This window comes from Acartia tonsa, chromosome 12 (assembly GCF_053477335.1).
Source record: "Acartia tonsa isolate MP-2025a chromosome 12, ASM5347733v1, whole genome shotgun sequence".
NCBI lineage: Eukaryota > Metazoa > Arthropoda > Copepoda > Calanoida > Acartiidae > Acartia > Acartia tonsa.
Window position 1 is genome coordinate 14,499,769 of NC_137271.1, and position 16,663 is coordinate 14,516,431.

The 16,663-nt window shown below is 33.5% G+C and overlaps 2 protein-coding genes across 21 annotated transcripts in view; both read right to left on the bottom strand.

Annotated features, from left to right (window-relative positions):
• Arpc2 (Actin-related protein 2/3 complex, subunit 2) overlaps window positions 1–9,658 on the bottom strand; it is a 50,450-nt gene extending 40,792 nt beyond the window's left edge. For all 7 annotated transcript variants that reach the window (XR_013885022.1, XR_013885020.1, XR_013885019.1 and 4 more), the window contains exons 1-6: window positions 9,601–9,658; window positions 8,789–8,862; window positions 7,853–7,897; window positions 6,153–6,216; window positions 5,694–5,766; window positions 5,161–5,288 (exon numbers count right to left, since the gene is read on the bottom strand). Coding sequence is in view for 1 of the 7 variants with exons in the window: in XM_080180439.1 (XP_080036565.1) it covers window positions 5,161–5,288; window positions 5,694–5,766; window positions 6,153–6,216; window positions 7,853–7,897; window positions 8,789–8,862; window positions 9,601–9,636 (420 nt within the window). In the remaining 6 variants the exon portion in view is untranslated. The remainder of the gene's footprint in view (window positions 1–5,160; window positions 5,289–5,693; window positions 5,767–6,152; window positions 6,217–7,852; window positions 7,898–8,788; window positions 8,863–9,600) is intronic.
• Window positions 9,659–16,663, bottom strand: part of ago (F-box and WD-40 domain protein 7) — a 31,636-nt gene continuing 24,631 nt past the window's right edge. For 2 of the 14 annotated variants that reach the window (XM_080180420.1, XM_080180424.1), the window contains exons 26-30: window positions 15,801–15,912; window positions 15,161–15,259; window positions 14,763–14,880; window positions 14,302–14,374; window positions 12,177–12,337 (exon numbers count right to left, since the gene is read on the bottom strand). In XM_080180420.1, the coding sequence (XP_080036546.1) occupies window positions 12,260–12,337; window positions 14,302–14,374; window positions 14,763–14,880; window positions 15,161–15,259; window positions 15,801–15,912 (480 nt within the window). In that variant the 3' untranslated portion in view covers window positions 12,177–12,259. Of the gene's footprint in view, window positions 10,357–11,351; window positions 11,579–12,176; window positions 12,338–14,301; window positions 14,375–14,762; window positions 14,881–15,160; window positions 15,260–15,800; window positions 15,913–16,663 lie in introns of those variants that run through there. The other 12 variants (XR_013885011.1, XR_013885013.1, XR_013885010.1 and 9 more) reach the window with 12 other exon arrangements.

The window sequence follows — 16,663 nt, forward strand, 5'->3', positions numbered from 1 at the left end:
TTCATCTCTTTCTTACTGTAGAGCTTTATGCATTTTTGTCGTATCACAGTATATAATAAGCCCCCCGCAGGGGCTAGAAATAGGAGAAAACCTACTGTGAAAATTAGACAAAACGCTCCTTGAGAGGCGTTGTCGAAAAACTGACAATATTCGTTTTTTGTTATATAAATGTAATATTATATAGTATATATAGTAAATTTTGTTCAAAAAAAGGTAATAATATATAGTATATATAGTAATTTTTTGTCATATAGTATGATATAGTATCGAAATTCATCCTATATAGTATAAATAGTATATATAGTATGCAGTGGTCGCCCTGAATATAACAGATACTCAAAATGGGGCAAGCGTTTTTGATATGATTCAGATTATAAAGTCTAGATGAAAGTGGAGTCATTTTAAGAATTTAATTCAGAGGGGTTGATCTTATCCAGATTTTTATACCTTGATTAAGTTTATTGTTGTACATATTTTTTATTTCTATTTAGTAACCTTTCATCTTAATTCAAACATTACACATAAGGATTTTTACCTGTTGAGCAGGCTCCTGGAGCCTGTCGGGAACACATATTGAAGCCGTAAACAATAAATTTGACTATATTATTTACTTTAACCTTATTCTATTTAAATATTTAAATACCTTTCCTCTAAATTCCAAACTAACCATTTTAGATATTCACCTGAACCTGGAGGCCGATTCTAATTTTTTCAGCAGATATGTCAATAACATCCAAAAAGTAGCATATTTGGTTAAATAAGTGTACCTCTAACTCTTTAAATAAGAAATTTTAATTTTCACCTGTCGAGAGTGGACCTGGAGGCCTGCAGCACCTGAACCTGGAGGCTGATTCTAATTTTTTCAGGAGATATGTCAATAACATCCAAAAAGATGCATATTTGGTTTAATAAGTGTACCTCTAAACCTTCAATTAAGAAATTTAAATTTTTACCTGTCTCCTGAGTGGACCTGGAGGCCTGCAGCACCTGCACCTGGAGGCCGATTACATTTTTGTTCAGCAGATAAGTCAATAACATCCAAAAAGAAGCATATTTGGTTTAATAAGTGTACCTCTAACTCTTCAAATAAGGAATTTTAATTAAAGTTAGGTTCATTTTTGTTTTTTTTGAGCCCCGGGGGGCAAGGGGTTGGCGGCAGGGGGGCTATTTGTAAACTTAAACTTAGTTCTTAAGCATAAAAGCTTAAGTTTAAGAAATCATCTCTATTGGACAAATAGTTCCTGAGAAAATTAAGGTTAGGTTCATTTTTAGGGTTTTTTGAGCCCCGGGGGGCTAGGGGTTGGCGGCGAGGGGGTGACCTCTTTACTTAAACTCAATTTATAAGCATAAAAGCATAAGTTTAAGAAATCATCTCTGTTGGTCAAATGGTTCCTGAGAAAATTAAGGTTAGGTTCATTAAGGGTTTTTTTGAGCCCCGGAGGGACAGGGGTTGGTGGCTGGGGGCTGACTTATAAACAAGAAGTTAGTTTATAAGCATAAAAGCTTAAGTTTAAGAAATCATCTCTATTGGTAAAATGGTTCCTGAGAAAATTAAGGTTAGGTTCATTAAGGGTTTTTTTGAGCCCCGGAGGGCTAGGGGTTGGCGGCAGGGGGGCGACTTCTAAACTTAAACTTAGTTTATAAGCATAAAAGCTTAAGTTTAAGAAATCATCTCTGTTGGTCAAATGGTTCCTGAGAAAATTAAGGTTAGGTTCATTTTTAGAGTTTTTTTGAGCCCCGGAGGGACAGGGGTTGGTGGCTGGGGGCTGACTTATAAACAAGAAGTTTGTTTATAAGCATAAAAGCTTAAGTTTAAGAAATCATCTCTGTTGGTCAAATGGTTCCTGAGAAAATTAAGGTTAGGTTCATTTTTAGGGTTTTTTTGAGCCCCGGAGGACTAGGGGTTGGCGGCAGGGGGGCAACTTCTAAACTTAAACTTAGTTTATAAGCATAAAAGCTTAAGTTTAAGAAATCATCTCTATTGGTAAAATGGTTCCTGAGAAAATTAAGGTTAGGTTCACTTTTAGAGTTTTTTTGAGCCCCGGAGGGCCATGGGTTGGTGGCAGGGGGCTGACTTGTAAACTAGAAGTTAGTTTATAAGCATAAAAGCTTAAGTTTAAGAAATCATCTCGGTTGGTCAAATGGTTCCTGAGAAAATTAAGGTTAGGTTCATTTTTAGAGTTTTTTTGAGCCCCGGAGGGCTAGGGGTTGGTGGCAGGGGGTGACTTCTAAATCAGAAGCTAGTTTATAAGCATAAAAGCTTAAGTTTAAGAAATCATCTCTGTTGGTCAAATGGTTCCTGAGAAAATTAAGGTTAGGTTCATTTTTAGGGTTTTTTAAAACCCCGGAGGGCTAGGGGTTGGCGGCAGGGGGGTGACTTCTAAACTAGAAGTTAGTTTATAAGCATAAAAGCTTAAGTTTAAGAAATTATCTCTGTTGGTCAAATGGTTCCTGAGAAAATTAAGGTTAGGTTCATTTTTAAGGTTTTTTGAGCCCCGGAGGGCTAGGGGTTGGTGGCAGGGGGGTGACTTCTAAATCAGAAGTTAGTTTATAAGCATAAAAGCTTAAGTTTAAGAAATCATCTCTGTTGGTCAAATGGTTCCTGAGAAAATTAAGGTTAGGTTCATTTTTAGGGGTTTTTTTGAGCCCCGGAGGGCTAGGGGTTGGTGGCAGGGGGGTGACTTCTAAATAAGAAGTTAGTTTATAAGCATAAAAGCTTAAGTTTAAGAAATCATCTCTGTTGGTCAAATGGTTCCTGAGAAAATTAAGGTTAGGTTCATTTTTAGGGTTTTTTTTGAGCCCCGGGGGGCTAGGGGTTGGCGGCAGGGGGATGACTTCTAAACTAGAAGTTAGTTTATAAGCATAAAAGCATAAGTTTAAGAAATCATCTCTGTTGGTCAAATGGTTCCTGAGAAAATTAAGGTTAGGTTCATTTTTAGGGTTTTTTGAGCCCCGGAGGGCTAGGGGTTGGTGGCAGGGGGGTGACTTCTAAATCAGAAGTTAGTTTATAAGCATAAAAGCTTAAGTTTAAGAAATCATCTCTGTTGGTCAAATGGTTCCTGAGAAAATTAAGGTTAGGTTCGTTTTTAGGGGGATTTTGAGCCCCGGGGGGCTAGGAAGTGGGGTTATCCAAAAAATGATTAAAAATCCGTGAAGTACTAACCAAAAGTAAACTTTTATCCCAAATAACCTATAGTCTAACTTTAATACCTAGCCCAATAATCACAGAGTAAGCGAAAGTGTCAAAACTTCCCCCCCCCTTATTAAAAGGGAGGGGGCGAAAGTGACACTTTTTGAAACCAAAACTAAAAGTTAAAGGAACTCAACTAAAAAAAGAGTTACAGGTCTGACATTTTGCATGGCAGTTGCTTTTTAGGGGTACAATATGGAACTGTAAAGAAACGGCGTCGCAACCGCCGAAAACCGCCGAGAAAAGGCAAAAAAAAATTCGGCGGGAAACGGCGGTTTTTGGCGGTTGCGCCGCCGTTTCTTCGCAGTTCCATATTTTACCCCTATAAAGCAACTGCCATGCAAAACCTCAGACCTGTAACTCTTTTTTTAGTTGAGTTCCTTTGTTTACTTTTAGTTTTGGTTTCAAAAAGTGTCACTTTCGCCTCCCCCCTTTGTTATGTAGAAATTTTTTTTTGATCTTTGCCTTCAAACAGAGGGAGTTGTAAGAAAAAAGACGGTAATTTTAGCCTACCAATTTAGAATCCGGAATCCGCTATAAAAAACGGATTCCGGATCCGGATTCGGATTCCAAAATTGGCCGAAAATTGGGCGGATTCCGGATTCGGATTCCGGATCCGGATTCCCATCACTAATTACATCAGTAACAACTAACAGGGAGTAAGGGAGGGGACAATGGGCAATAAATTCAATTAAAGAGTTTTAGCTGAAAAGCAATAAAAACCAGATTTATCCAAAAAATTTGACAAAAATTGTAAAGGGATCATGGTAATATAATTTAGAACAAAATTATATCTAAGAAAAAAATAATTTAGTTGAAAATTAGATTACCAATACATCACAATGTAGTAAACATTCTGTAATTAATCACTAGAAAAATCGTGTTTAGAACTTCGTCAAACCTTCTCATATATTTTTAACTGCCATATAAATTCAAGGGGTTCTTAGATTGTGTATTACATAAATATCACAGTAGAGTTTCTATCCATGAAATGACATTTTCTTAGAAAAAAAATAATTTGTTAAAACCAGCTATTTTATAACAAATTTCTGTCTGCTATTTTGAAAACTAACTCAGATAGTTAGCGGGGTATTGATGAGCTAGTACCCAAAGTCAGTCAGAACCTACTGTATTCGTGCACATTCCCTTTAAGCCAGTACCCAAAGTCTAAGACTCTTAAAAATTGAATATTCGATCCATTGTCCCCTTCCTTACTCCCTGAACAAATAATCTGTTACAAGAAATACGTTGATTATTCTATGGACCATAAAGACATTACAAACAAGGAATCTTTAAAATTAATGCTTAGTTTGTATTTATTTAATACTAATATAAAAGTAACAGGATCTGTGTCTGTTTGTGCCGAAGGATCTCTGTAACCACTGAACCAATATGGTTCTCCTTTACAATGTAGCTTCTCATGATAGGTCCTTGGAAGGTTTATAACTATTTTGGGGGAGGGTACCACAACCCTCCCAAGATAAATAAAAATTTACCCATCAAAATTAAAAATACATTTGAAAGTGAAAGAGGAGGGGGTGGGGTAGTCGCTAGTAAAAATAATGTATATTTGAACTCGGTTCCGTGATTTTACTAGGGCAGGCAATATCAGAATTTATTAAAATAATCTCTGAAATGTTTACTTTTAAGTCTCCTAAAATAATTGTAACAAGAGATAACACGTAGGCAGCGTGGCGGAGCCGTTTGATTTTGGTGCGGCTCCGGCTCCAGCAAAATATAGCGGCTCTACGGCTCCCGCCTCCGGCTCCGCAACGCTGCACGTAGGCGGTTATATATTTCAATTTTAAGCACAAAGAACAGATTAAAATAAAAATCTATTGCATTTCCAAATTTACTTTCTTTTTTTTGCTTTGTCTATATTAAATCTATTTAAGTTATTAAGAAAAATTTCTTAAGTAATATTGATTTGAAATTGCTACCAATAAGATAAAAAAGTAATTCTATAATACCTGGAAATCAAAATACTTTTCAAAAACGGCAGCAAAGCAATTTCTCTTTAGAAGACCAATCTTTTTAACCAGAAGTTCCCAATCATCTGGAATATTTGCCAGGTCAATCTGCACTGTAACATCAAATCCTGAAAAAAAATCTTTCCTTCAACATTTCTGCTGGTTAAAAGTAGAAGTAGTTGATTAGAAATAACAGATCATAGATTTACATTTGGTAAAGGGATAATGGGTAGAGGTAAGTCCCACAGATGTTAGGCATAGAAACAAACTCGTCCTCCATTATTTTTAACTTATTTTAAAATAAGTGGGGAAGGCGGGGTGCAGGGAGGGAGGGGACATTGGGCTTTTATAACAGCGTTTTCTTATTCGTTGGATTAACAAATTTGGGTACTTTTATTGAATTTTGATTAGTTGGTGCATAAATTTTAAGTACTAACTGTAATCTACATAAGGGAAAATTTTATGTTTCATCCTTGGGGCTGTATATCGTTTTTTTATGGGCCATTGTCTTATCCCTTTAGATCAATGCCTACCTTCATCTGGATCCACAAGATAGTTTCCATATTCTCTTTTCAATACTTTATCACTACCATGCTCTGCCAATTCCTAAATAATGATGGATATATTATCACTTGGATGTTACAGCAGATTTTTATGTTCATGTTCACTGGATGAACGAATTGACCAATAAATGATGTCCATCTTAGCAACCTAAATTGACGACGATTTTTTCTATGAAAGATATAAAATATTTTACAATGCCAAAACTGTCTGCTTAAGTGTACATTTCCCTTTTCCAGATATTTTGTCCCTTTCCTTGTATTTTAAAGAGATACAGTGTCAAACGCATTATAATAATAAGCACAGGTAGGACCTTTAGAATAAGAGGTGCAACTAAATATTTGGTTAAGGTTATACTTATAAGCTAAACAAACCATGAGCTTTGGAATTTAGGGGAAGAATCATTTCCTGCCCTTTGTCCGTGGACTTACCTTGTAAAACTTTAAAGAGATGGAAACATTAATCTTGGATTTATCATTATCTGGATTGCTAACCCTAAAAAAAACAAGAATAATTGCATTAATTGCACAGTGCTTTTACAAAAATATATAATAAATAGCCGCTACACCCCTCCCCCCCCCCCCTAGAGGCACTTAAGGGGGTGGGCAGTGAAGAGCACTTTTTTTTTAAATTTGTGTGGCGTAACCCTTCCTCAAAACAACCATTCCAGGACCTTTGAGAAGCAACACTGTAAAGGGGGAGCAGTTATCGGGATCCTTTGGTACAGACAGGCAAACACACACAGAGACCCTGTTACTTTTAAATAAGGATTAAGGTTATTTGACGTTAGGGTAGGTTATTATCAACATAAAACAAATCATAGATTTGTTACAATCCGAGGCAACATTTTCGGATTCGTCTTTGAGTGGCACTTTTACCATACATTATTAATCCCATGTAATAGAAGTTTTTTATCGCATCGTATTATGGACAGCTTTCTGCGATTAATTTTATAAAGAGATTATAATATTAATGCTAGTTTTGTAAACCCCGAGAATCCGTAGGCCCAGGTTAACAAAACTGGTGTTAATTTAATGACTTTTCATTTTAATATTTGTGGGAAATTGTCTGTAGAACGATGACATGATTTTTCAGTAAGGCTGAGAACAGGTTCTAATCCTGCGGATATTAATCAGTTTTAAAGCCATAAAGTAATTTATTTACTTTGCCATTCAAAATTGATTTTCTGAATCGTATTGTACAAAAAAAGTTTGGAAATATTTTGCAACCAAAACGTCTTTCAACTTGTAAATTATAAATTACTTAGCATTAGAAAACAGGGAGGGAGGGGATATTGGGCCATGTTTATTACACTAGTCCCCAAAGTTTCAAAATAAAATTTTCTTATTCGTTGGCTAACAACTTTGGGGGCTTTTATTGAATTTTGATATGTTGGTTTATTAGGTTGAGTGTCCAAATGTTTCAACCACTATTTTGTAACATGATTACATCTTCTTTGGGGATTTAAATCAATTTATCGGCCATTGTCTTATCCCTATCCCTTTAGATCCGTGATTAGAAAAGATAGTTATCAAAAGTGACAGAAATTAATTAAAGTTAATTTGATAAGACAGATTGATACCTTGCCAATTACAATTTTCTATTAATATATTTTTCCTTTTTTGGCGTAGCTACTCTAATTAATGTATCTCCGTCTGTTTGTGCTAGTACATAATAGGTAGTTATTTCTTCGGCACCTCGGGGCTAAAAAAATGGTTTTAATCTTATGATTGCACATTTTTATATTCGTAGAAAGCCGGATATAATACGATGCTAGACATAGTTTTTTTCGTATTAATGAGAACCGGTTCCTATCCACCGGATTCGAATGAATACGAGAAAAAAATTTCTTTTTCGAGTAACGAATAAAGTAACGATACCCCTATCCAGCCCCCTTTACCCCAGCCAATCGGCCTTCCCCACTTATAGAAGGGAAGAACGAATTGACCAATAAATGAGGTTGGTACATATTAGCAACCTGAATTGAAGACAAATTTTCTCCTGTCAATATATCATTAACCACGTATTCTATATTCTTTGGATAGCCCTTGTGTCTCATCAATCTCCATGACTACTTAGGACCAACACACGTATTCTATATCCATTTTAATAATAAAATATCATGATATACCTGTAAATGACACCATCGAAGTCGGCAACAGTAATACTTCTTGTTCTATAGCAAACAATATATCAATATTAAAGTATAATGATAGAGGGGACACGAGCTAAATGTACCTCTACCCACCAGGTGGGGACCCTGTGCAGACTTTCAATTTGGTCTTTGAAGGGTCTGTGGACAAGTGCTAAACACGAGTATGGTCCCTGCCTTGGACGAGATGGTAAAGCCGCCCAAGTTAATGAGGCCTGCTATATTCTGATTCTGATTTAGTTTGGTCTTTGAAATCAGCTAATAGCGTTGGAAAAATAAACACAGCCGAGTGGCTTTAAAAGAACAGAAAGCAATTTGCTAGCAGATGAAAAGAGTCTCCCTCACTTGGGGCAGGTAGTTATCTGGATTATAATATACATCTATACTTATACATTTAAGTTTCCATCAATCTTCTAGCTAAACTGATGATGGTGCTATGTTCACCGAAAAAGGTTTTAAAAAAAAACTGGTTTCATTTTAATATCCGCGGAAAGCTGTCTATAATACGATGGAGTAAATAACTTTTAACAAAATAGCTTTTTTTTAAATTAAAATCAGACTTTTTGGTATTCTACTAAGATATCTATAATACAAAGTAGCTTGATGTCTGTCCGTCCGTCCGTCTGAAGATTAAGATCTCGGTAACCACTGAATCGATCGGATTCTACTCTTCAGGGAATATACCTACTGGTCCTGTGGTGGTTTTAGGCTATTTTCTTGGGGGGTGGGACACCCCCAACCCCCCCAAAAACAAAAATCCCCCCCCCATATTTTTTGTTGTTGTAGGAGATATCCTTATTTTAGATATTCTTATTTTTTTTATACAAATTTCACCTTAACTTTTTTTATCATCTATTGGGGCAAAGCCCCTAGAGGCTAGGGGTGAAGCCGCTAGTTAAAATATATTGTAAGCTCCTTGTATCTTCTGAAGATTGGTCAGATTTCTGTTGATTTGACAAAGCTGCTTTTATCTTCACTGTTAACGTGTCCTGAAATATTGTCATTAACTTCATTAAAGGAACGGTTACACCTGATTAAAGTTTTTATTATAAACAGCTTTCCGCACATATGAAATGTACAATCATAATATTAAAACCAGTTTTTTAGCCCCAAGATGCCGAAGGCAAGGGCTAAAAAAACTGGTTTTAACCTAATGATCTTACTTTTTTATATTAGTAGAAAACTGGATATTATACGATGCTACTAGACATAATTTTTAGTATGGATTAGAACCGGTTGTAATCCATCGGATGATAATCGGTTTCGAATGAATACGAGAAAAGTTTCCATTTCTTTTGTCTTTTAAACCTTAATTTGATGATACATAAATGAATTCATTATTACTTGAATCTTGCACCAAATTATCATATTTTTTATTAAGTGAACTTTGTAGCGTGCTAAACTAACGGTCTCCCCCATCCCGTCCCATTCTACTGGATTAACCAATTTAATAATGATTGACGGGAGATATAGCAACCAACATTGACGACAATTTTACCCTGTCATAATATCCTATAGTACATACATACACATACACACACTCAAACACTCGTTCTGGAATTAGTAAATCCTTTTTTGTACCTAAATAGTGGGTGCTTTCCTCCAAAGTTGTAGATTCGCTTAAGAACTGATAACATAACACCTGCCAGTATTTTGGAAATAGTGCTTTAGAGGGTATTTTCTTTTAAAGCACCAATTTCTGATATTTTAAGTATTAAGAAACTTACCTCTATAATTCGATTATTCGCCTCTAAAAGAATCATTTTGTGACTAATATGGAAAACGTCTGAAAAGGATAATCAGTTTTAATATTACAATTTTAACATTATCTCTGTAGCGAGTTCAGTCAGTAGGTAGCATAATAAGAATTTAATCTATTTATATTTTATAAACAAGATTTTGGAATAGAATTCTGACTTAAATTAGTTTTTTTTTAGACAGATTAATGTCCAATGGAATAGAACCGGTTCTCAGCTATTTTGAAATATTATCTTAATTCAGACAATTTTCCACGAATACTAAATTAAAATTCATAACATTAATACCAGTTTTGTAAGCCAAGGCCTTCGGTTTTATTCTTATAATTTTCAATTTTACCTTCCGCGGAAAGCTTTTTATCAGATAATTTTGAGATAACAATCCCGACCTTGTTGGAATAAAAACTAAATTTCTTCAGAATTCCCTTTCTTATTCCTGATTATAAAATGAATTGATGATAAATAATGAAAAAAAAATAGCTGTTGATAATTAATATTTAGTTCCTAATAGCTTTCAGATTAAACTGAAAATATTTATATTACATTGAAACAAAAATATTTAATAAACTTTAAATCACATAAATAAAAAAATTAATAACTATTTAAATTTACAAAATGAAGCGGAAAAAAAAATATTCTTATCTTTTGTTATGTGTATGTAAGTATCTAGAAATTAACCGCATTTTTAATTAGTTTTATTTTTGTAAAATAACTAACTTCAACACCCTAAAAATCGTCCAATTTTAATAAACTGTATTGTAAAACAATAAAAAAAAGTGAAGGCGTGTCATCGTTCCAGGGAAAATATTATTCATTTGGCTTTGAAACCGATAAATATCCGCTGGATTAGAACCATTTCTTAGCCAAATTGAACTATTATACATCATATCGTATTACAGACAATTTTCGACGAAAGACAAAATCATATCATAATATTTAATATTAAAACCGGTTTTGTTAGCCCAGGCCTTCGGCATAAACTAATCTTTTGATTTTTAATTTTAATATCCACATAAAGCTGTCTATAAACCCACCCGAAAGCGATGACTCATCAAAAATGAACTAATGGGGTGGTATCCTATGGGTAAATATTCTAAAAACAGATAAATGAAATATCTTAAGAAAGAATTAATATCTGACAACAATTATGGCTAAATAACTGAATTACTTTCTAACCTATATGTTTTAAAACATCTAAAATTTGTTTCATATTTCACAAGACCACAAGAAGTATTTTTACTTAAAAATTAACATTTTTTTTTCAGGTTAAGTCAGAAAAACGTTAGCGGCCAAAAAACTACCATAAAGACAACATTCGCACAACGTTAAAATAGCCTACGTATAACCAGGACTGACAAAGACCTGAAAATAGTATGGAGAAAGTTTTTCTGTCCTAAGTTAAATATCTCTAAAATTGCTTATTAAAATGGGCTGTACTTTTCAGGGAAGCTTTATCAATGTTTTGGAATGGTTTTAGGCTATTTCCCTGATATCCCCCACCATCCCCTGAAGGGTTGGGGCAATAAAACTAGTTTCAGATAATACGAGTGCTTTATTTTGCCAGTTATGTGCGAACGTATATTGTTTAACAACCTATTTGGCAGCTATAAGTTTAGTAGAACAAATTACCATCAATAGGTAAATCTGACTTCATCTGAAAATTCTATTGTTTTGCAAACTAAAAAGATTTTAGGTAGATTAGTTTGATTTTGAAATAACTAAAAAAAACGTTTGGTTTACAAATACAATTTCAGAAAAAAAATAATTAAATTATATGATAATTAATTAGCATATTATTTACAAATCTAAATTGATAATTATTATAAATGACAAATATTAAATTAATTACAACAAATTTATCTAGAGAATGAACAGACAACGTCTATAAGTGGGACTTCTTCAAATTTCTGTAGGTAACTTTATCTCATCATATGAAAGCATTTAGACACTTTTAATGCATAAAAAAAACTGTTAATAAAATAACAAAAGTCATAATTTAGCAAAAAATGAGTAGAAAGAGTGTCTAAAAAGTTATCATTTTTCTGAGGTATAAAAAATGATACAAAAATGTTTTTTTTTTTAACTGAAAGAATAGCACATGTATTTTTGTCGGTTTTATGTTATTTTTTTTATGTAAAAATATACTACTAATATTACTGCTAGGGATTGGTTATTATCTACTGTAAAAATGAACTAAAATAAAAAATAATATCATAGGATTGTTATAGTACAAAAACATACAGGGGGTGAGGTAGGGAATATCTATGTAAAACATTTTAAGCTACTCGTAAAAAAATTAAGTTTTAGGAATTAATAGTTTTTCTTAATATCTATAAACCTGTTTTAAAGAATGCTAATTTTAATTTTAATTAAAAGTACACAAACAAAAAATCTGGGAAAATAGTACACTAAATAAGGGCTGGAGACATTTCTTAAACTCAAATTATCCCAGTATTTATATCTAATTGCGCTAAGACAATATAAATCCCCCCCTCCCAATTTTCTGAAATAAATTCTAAATGGGATAAAATAAATTATATGTTAGCTACAAAGGGATTAAGGTAATATCATTCTCTATTTATTACTATGGAGGATTTATATTGTGTATCATCTATCAGTTCCAAAAGTTCTACTTCAATTCAGCTTCGAAATCCAGAACAAGAAGTTTTGTTTCCTCTGTTCCATTTCTAGATCCAACAGCACACACCTTAATAATAAATAGGTTTAAATAAAGCATCCAGTGCTACCATCGCCGCGAGGATTAATTATCCTCGCCAGTTTTTACAGCAATGACCACCAATTTGGCGAGAATAGCCGGTTTTTAAAAAAAACTGAGTTTTTGGCGACAGTGGCTGGCGGCTAGCCAAAAATATTTTTTTTTAAAGAAAAAAATATTTATTTAAATTGAATTTATATAGTAAATACAAAGTAGCTTGATGTCTGTCCGTCTGTCTGTCCCTTAAGATCTCTGTAAACACTGAACCGATTGGATTCTACTCTTCAGGGTATATACCTATTGGTCCTGTGGTGGTTTTAAGCTATTTTCTTGGGGGGTGGGACACCCCCAACCCCCCAAAAAACAAAAAAAAAAACCCCTTATTTTTTATTTTGCTCTGATACAGGCTGCTGCAGGCTGCCCTTTTTATTTTTATTCCAGCATTTATTTTGAATGAAAGAATAGCAACATTCTCACACTAAAAACAATAAATATTAATTTTTTTTATCACCTCTTGGGGCAAAGCCCCTAGAGGCTAGGGGCGAAGCCGCTAGTAGTATTATATAACATTACCCTACTTAGAAATTGACATGTTAAAACCAAGAAAACTGAATTATTTATCCACTTCTTGGAAAGAAAAACAGGGTTAGGGATAGTATTCTTAAAGATAAAAAGAAGAGTCATTTCAATCTTAGGAATAGAAATACTAGATTATATATAAATAAGAGGGGGTAATGGCATCTGAACTTTAAGGGTGAGCAAAATGGTCTAAATATTGAGTTAGATTCCTGTAACTTGGTACACAAGTTTATTTGTCATTACGCCCCCCTCCCTTATGTTCTAATATTTCACATTTCCTTACTTTTTTTTATCCTTCTAATCATTAAAGTTTTTTCAGAATACAATTTCCACGGATATTGAAATAAAAAATTTCAAGTTTAAAACCAGTATTGTTATCCCCGAGGGGCCGAAGACCCGGGCTATCGAAACTGTTATAAATTTTAGGATTTTCATTTCGATATTCGTGGAAAATTGTCTGTAATATGTAGCTATACATGATTTTTCAGTATGGCTGAGAACCGGTTCAAATCCAGCGAATATTAACAGGTTTTAAGGTCATACTGGAATATACGATGTGATTTTTGATGATGAGATTTTACTTGTACATGTACAACATTAGATACTAAAAATCACGCTCTAATAATTATCAATCACATACCAAACTTCTTATATATTTCCTTACTTTATTTTATCCTCATTACTCAATCATTTTCAGAATACTGGTCAAATTCCCAACGAACAAAAAAAAAGTTTGAAAAAGTATAAACTCAAAGTGTAAGAAGATTTTTATTAATAATTTAATGTATACGAAAAGATTTTCTATATTTACGATAGGTTTGTAACATGAATTTCCCATTGTTTTATAAAGGAAAGATAGCATCATCCTATCGCTTTAAAACCTTGCAGGTGATTCCTCTAACTATCAAGGATAATCCCAATTTAGCTCCATTTTTTTTTGATTTTCCTATTACACTCAGTTTTTTTTTAATGTTAAAAGCGAGGCTAAAATAAAAATAAACAGGATTTCAAAAAATTATGGTAGTGTACTTTTAGGGAGGAAGTTTTATGACCACGTTTTTTTAATTCGTGAGGTCAAAAACTTTGTATCCTCTGATTAAAACTTAATTTTACAGTTCTACAAAACTTTTAAACCAAAAACTTAAAATCCAAAGTTGGGGTAAATTTAATAGTTATTTCTCGCATCGTATTATATACTAGTTTTAATTTTATGATTGTACATTTTTATATACGTAGAAAGCTGGATATAATACGATGCTAGACATAGTTTTTACGTATGGATGAGAACCGGTTCCTATCCACCGGATTCGAATGAAGACGAGAAAAGTTCATTATCTTATCCCTGAAGTTCCCTGATTATTTTCGAATTGACTTACCAATTTAGTTGGGGATGATCTAATTCTCCACACAACACCTCCGCTACCCCCACTCTCAAGCGCAACAAGGTCTCTGTTACAGAGTTTTGATTATACAATATTTGATCAAAAAAGATTGTTTATGATAACAAGAAAGCCAACATTCATAAGTAGCGAAGGAAAAAATGGAAAGGAAAAACGGACAACGAGAGTTTACATAGCATTAAAAAAGTGAAGAGGCATAAATCAAATTAACCGTTTTATCTTATTCGTTGACTCAATAACTATAGGTACTTTTAATAACTTGTGATTGGTTGGTTTCAAACTGATTGGTGTCAACATTTTTCAACCAATAATTTTAACATAATTACGGAGTAATTTTGTGATCATATTCATCATTGGGGATGTACATCAATTTACCCTCCATTGTCTTATCCCTTTACATCCCTGCAAAATTGACAACTTTGTATAATCCTTCATCCCTGATATATTCTCCACTCTTGACGTCCCAGAGCTTCACTGTCCCGTCGTCGGAGGAGGTGATGACAAACTTCTTGTTGAAGTGCAGGCACGTCACTGCGCTCTGGTGCTTGTTCGGTCCTAAGGAACAATACAAATGAGGCGAATCATAAAAATAGCTTTCATGAGAACTAATGCCTTCTAAGAATAAATGAAGAAACTTTTAAATTGGTGGAAGAAATGAAAACTATATGCCTTTTTAAAAAAAAATAAGTAAAAACCTTTAACATCTAGAAACTTAGGTACACTAAGTTGAGTTTCAAACATTTCAACCACTACTTAAGTAGTAATTTTGTCCATCATCATTGCGATGTACATTAATTTATCTGCCAATGTGCTATCACTGTATTTGTGGACCAACCTGATAAAGTTTGTAGGCACTGTCCCGTCAAGATATCCCAGATCTTTACTGTTGAGTCTGCGTTCCCAGATACAAGAATGTTATCTTTCAATTCCATCCCTGAAAATCAAAATTCGTATTAGTTATTTATCGCATGGTATTATATATAGCTTTCCGCGGATGTTAAAATAAAAAAAATAAGTATTAATTTAATAATTTTTGATATAATATTCCAGAAAATTGTCTGTAATACGATGTTATACATGATTTTTCAGTATGGCTAAGAACCGGTTCTAATCCAGCAGATATTAATAAGGTTTCAAAGACATATTAGAAGTAGTTTTAAGATTCTGGAATAGTTATTACTCAATAAAGCAGAGTTATCACAGTCCCATGAATGCAAGAAAAAGATTTATTTTAACAATTTTTCTTCAGTGAAGCTTTCCCTGTGCATCATTGAATCTTCCAGATTATTAATAGGCCTTCTATTGCCACTTAATTCGGTGTGCGGGCATGACATATATGTTCAGCCGTTTGGGAGCTAGCAGCCTTATATAGATTTATTGCAGTTTATAGTTTTCAAAACAAACGTTACAAGGAATATTTTACTTTACGTTTACTTACTTTTTTTAGCTGCCTTTGTAATAAACAAAACTTTCACCTGAGGTCAATGATTGGTGTCCCATGAGGGCGTGTTTGCAGGACCCTGTCTCCACATCCCACACACGTATGGAGGTGTCCAAACTACCAGAAACTACGTGCACTCCGTCAAACTAATTGGTGAAAATAATAATTAACTGACATCAAAGGGAACTTATATACGGTGTATTATTTGCCAAGTGGACCACTTTTCTACCACTCCGATTTTGTAATACTTTATATTTTGGTATGTTGGGTGGTTCTTACAGAAAAAAAAGTCCTGAAGAAACAAAAATTTGAGCGGTAGTCAGTCAGAAAAGTGGTCCACTTGGCAATCAATACAACATACATTTTACTAAACGCCAAGCCAACTAAAATTTTCAATTTAACTTAAACATAAAAGGATCTTAAGCTCACTTCAAAAAACAAATACGAAGGTCAACGACAAAAAATCTTTTGTCACTTTTTTGCAAAAACTAATCACTTATAAAATAAAGCAAAATTTTATAACTTTGATAAAAAAAAAACTGAGTCATCAGAATAAATATAAATTAGAATTACTACGGACAGTTGACAAATATATAACTTTGTTTGATAAGGAGTTTTCACATTCATATCTATTAGGGATATAAAGGGATAAGACAGTGGCCGATAAATTGATGTACATTCCCAATCATGATACATAAAATAAGCCCTTCTGTACATTACAACTATTGGTTAAAACGTTTCGACACTCAACTATATTAACCAATCAAAATAAAATAAAAATTCCAATGTTTTTAAGCAAACGAATATGGAAACGTTATTAGAATGCTTTAAAGACTAGTGTAATAAATAGCCCAATGCACCCTCCCTCCCTGGATATCTATTATCTATACAAAAATA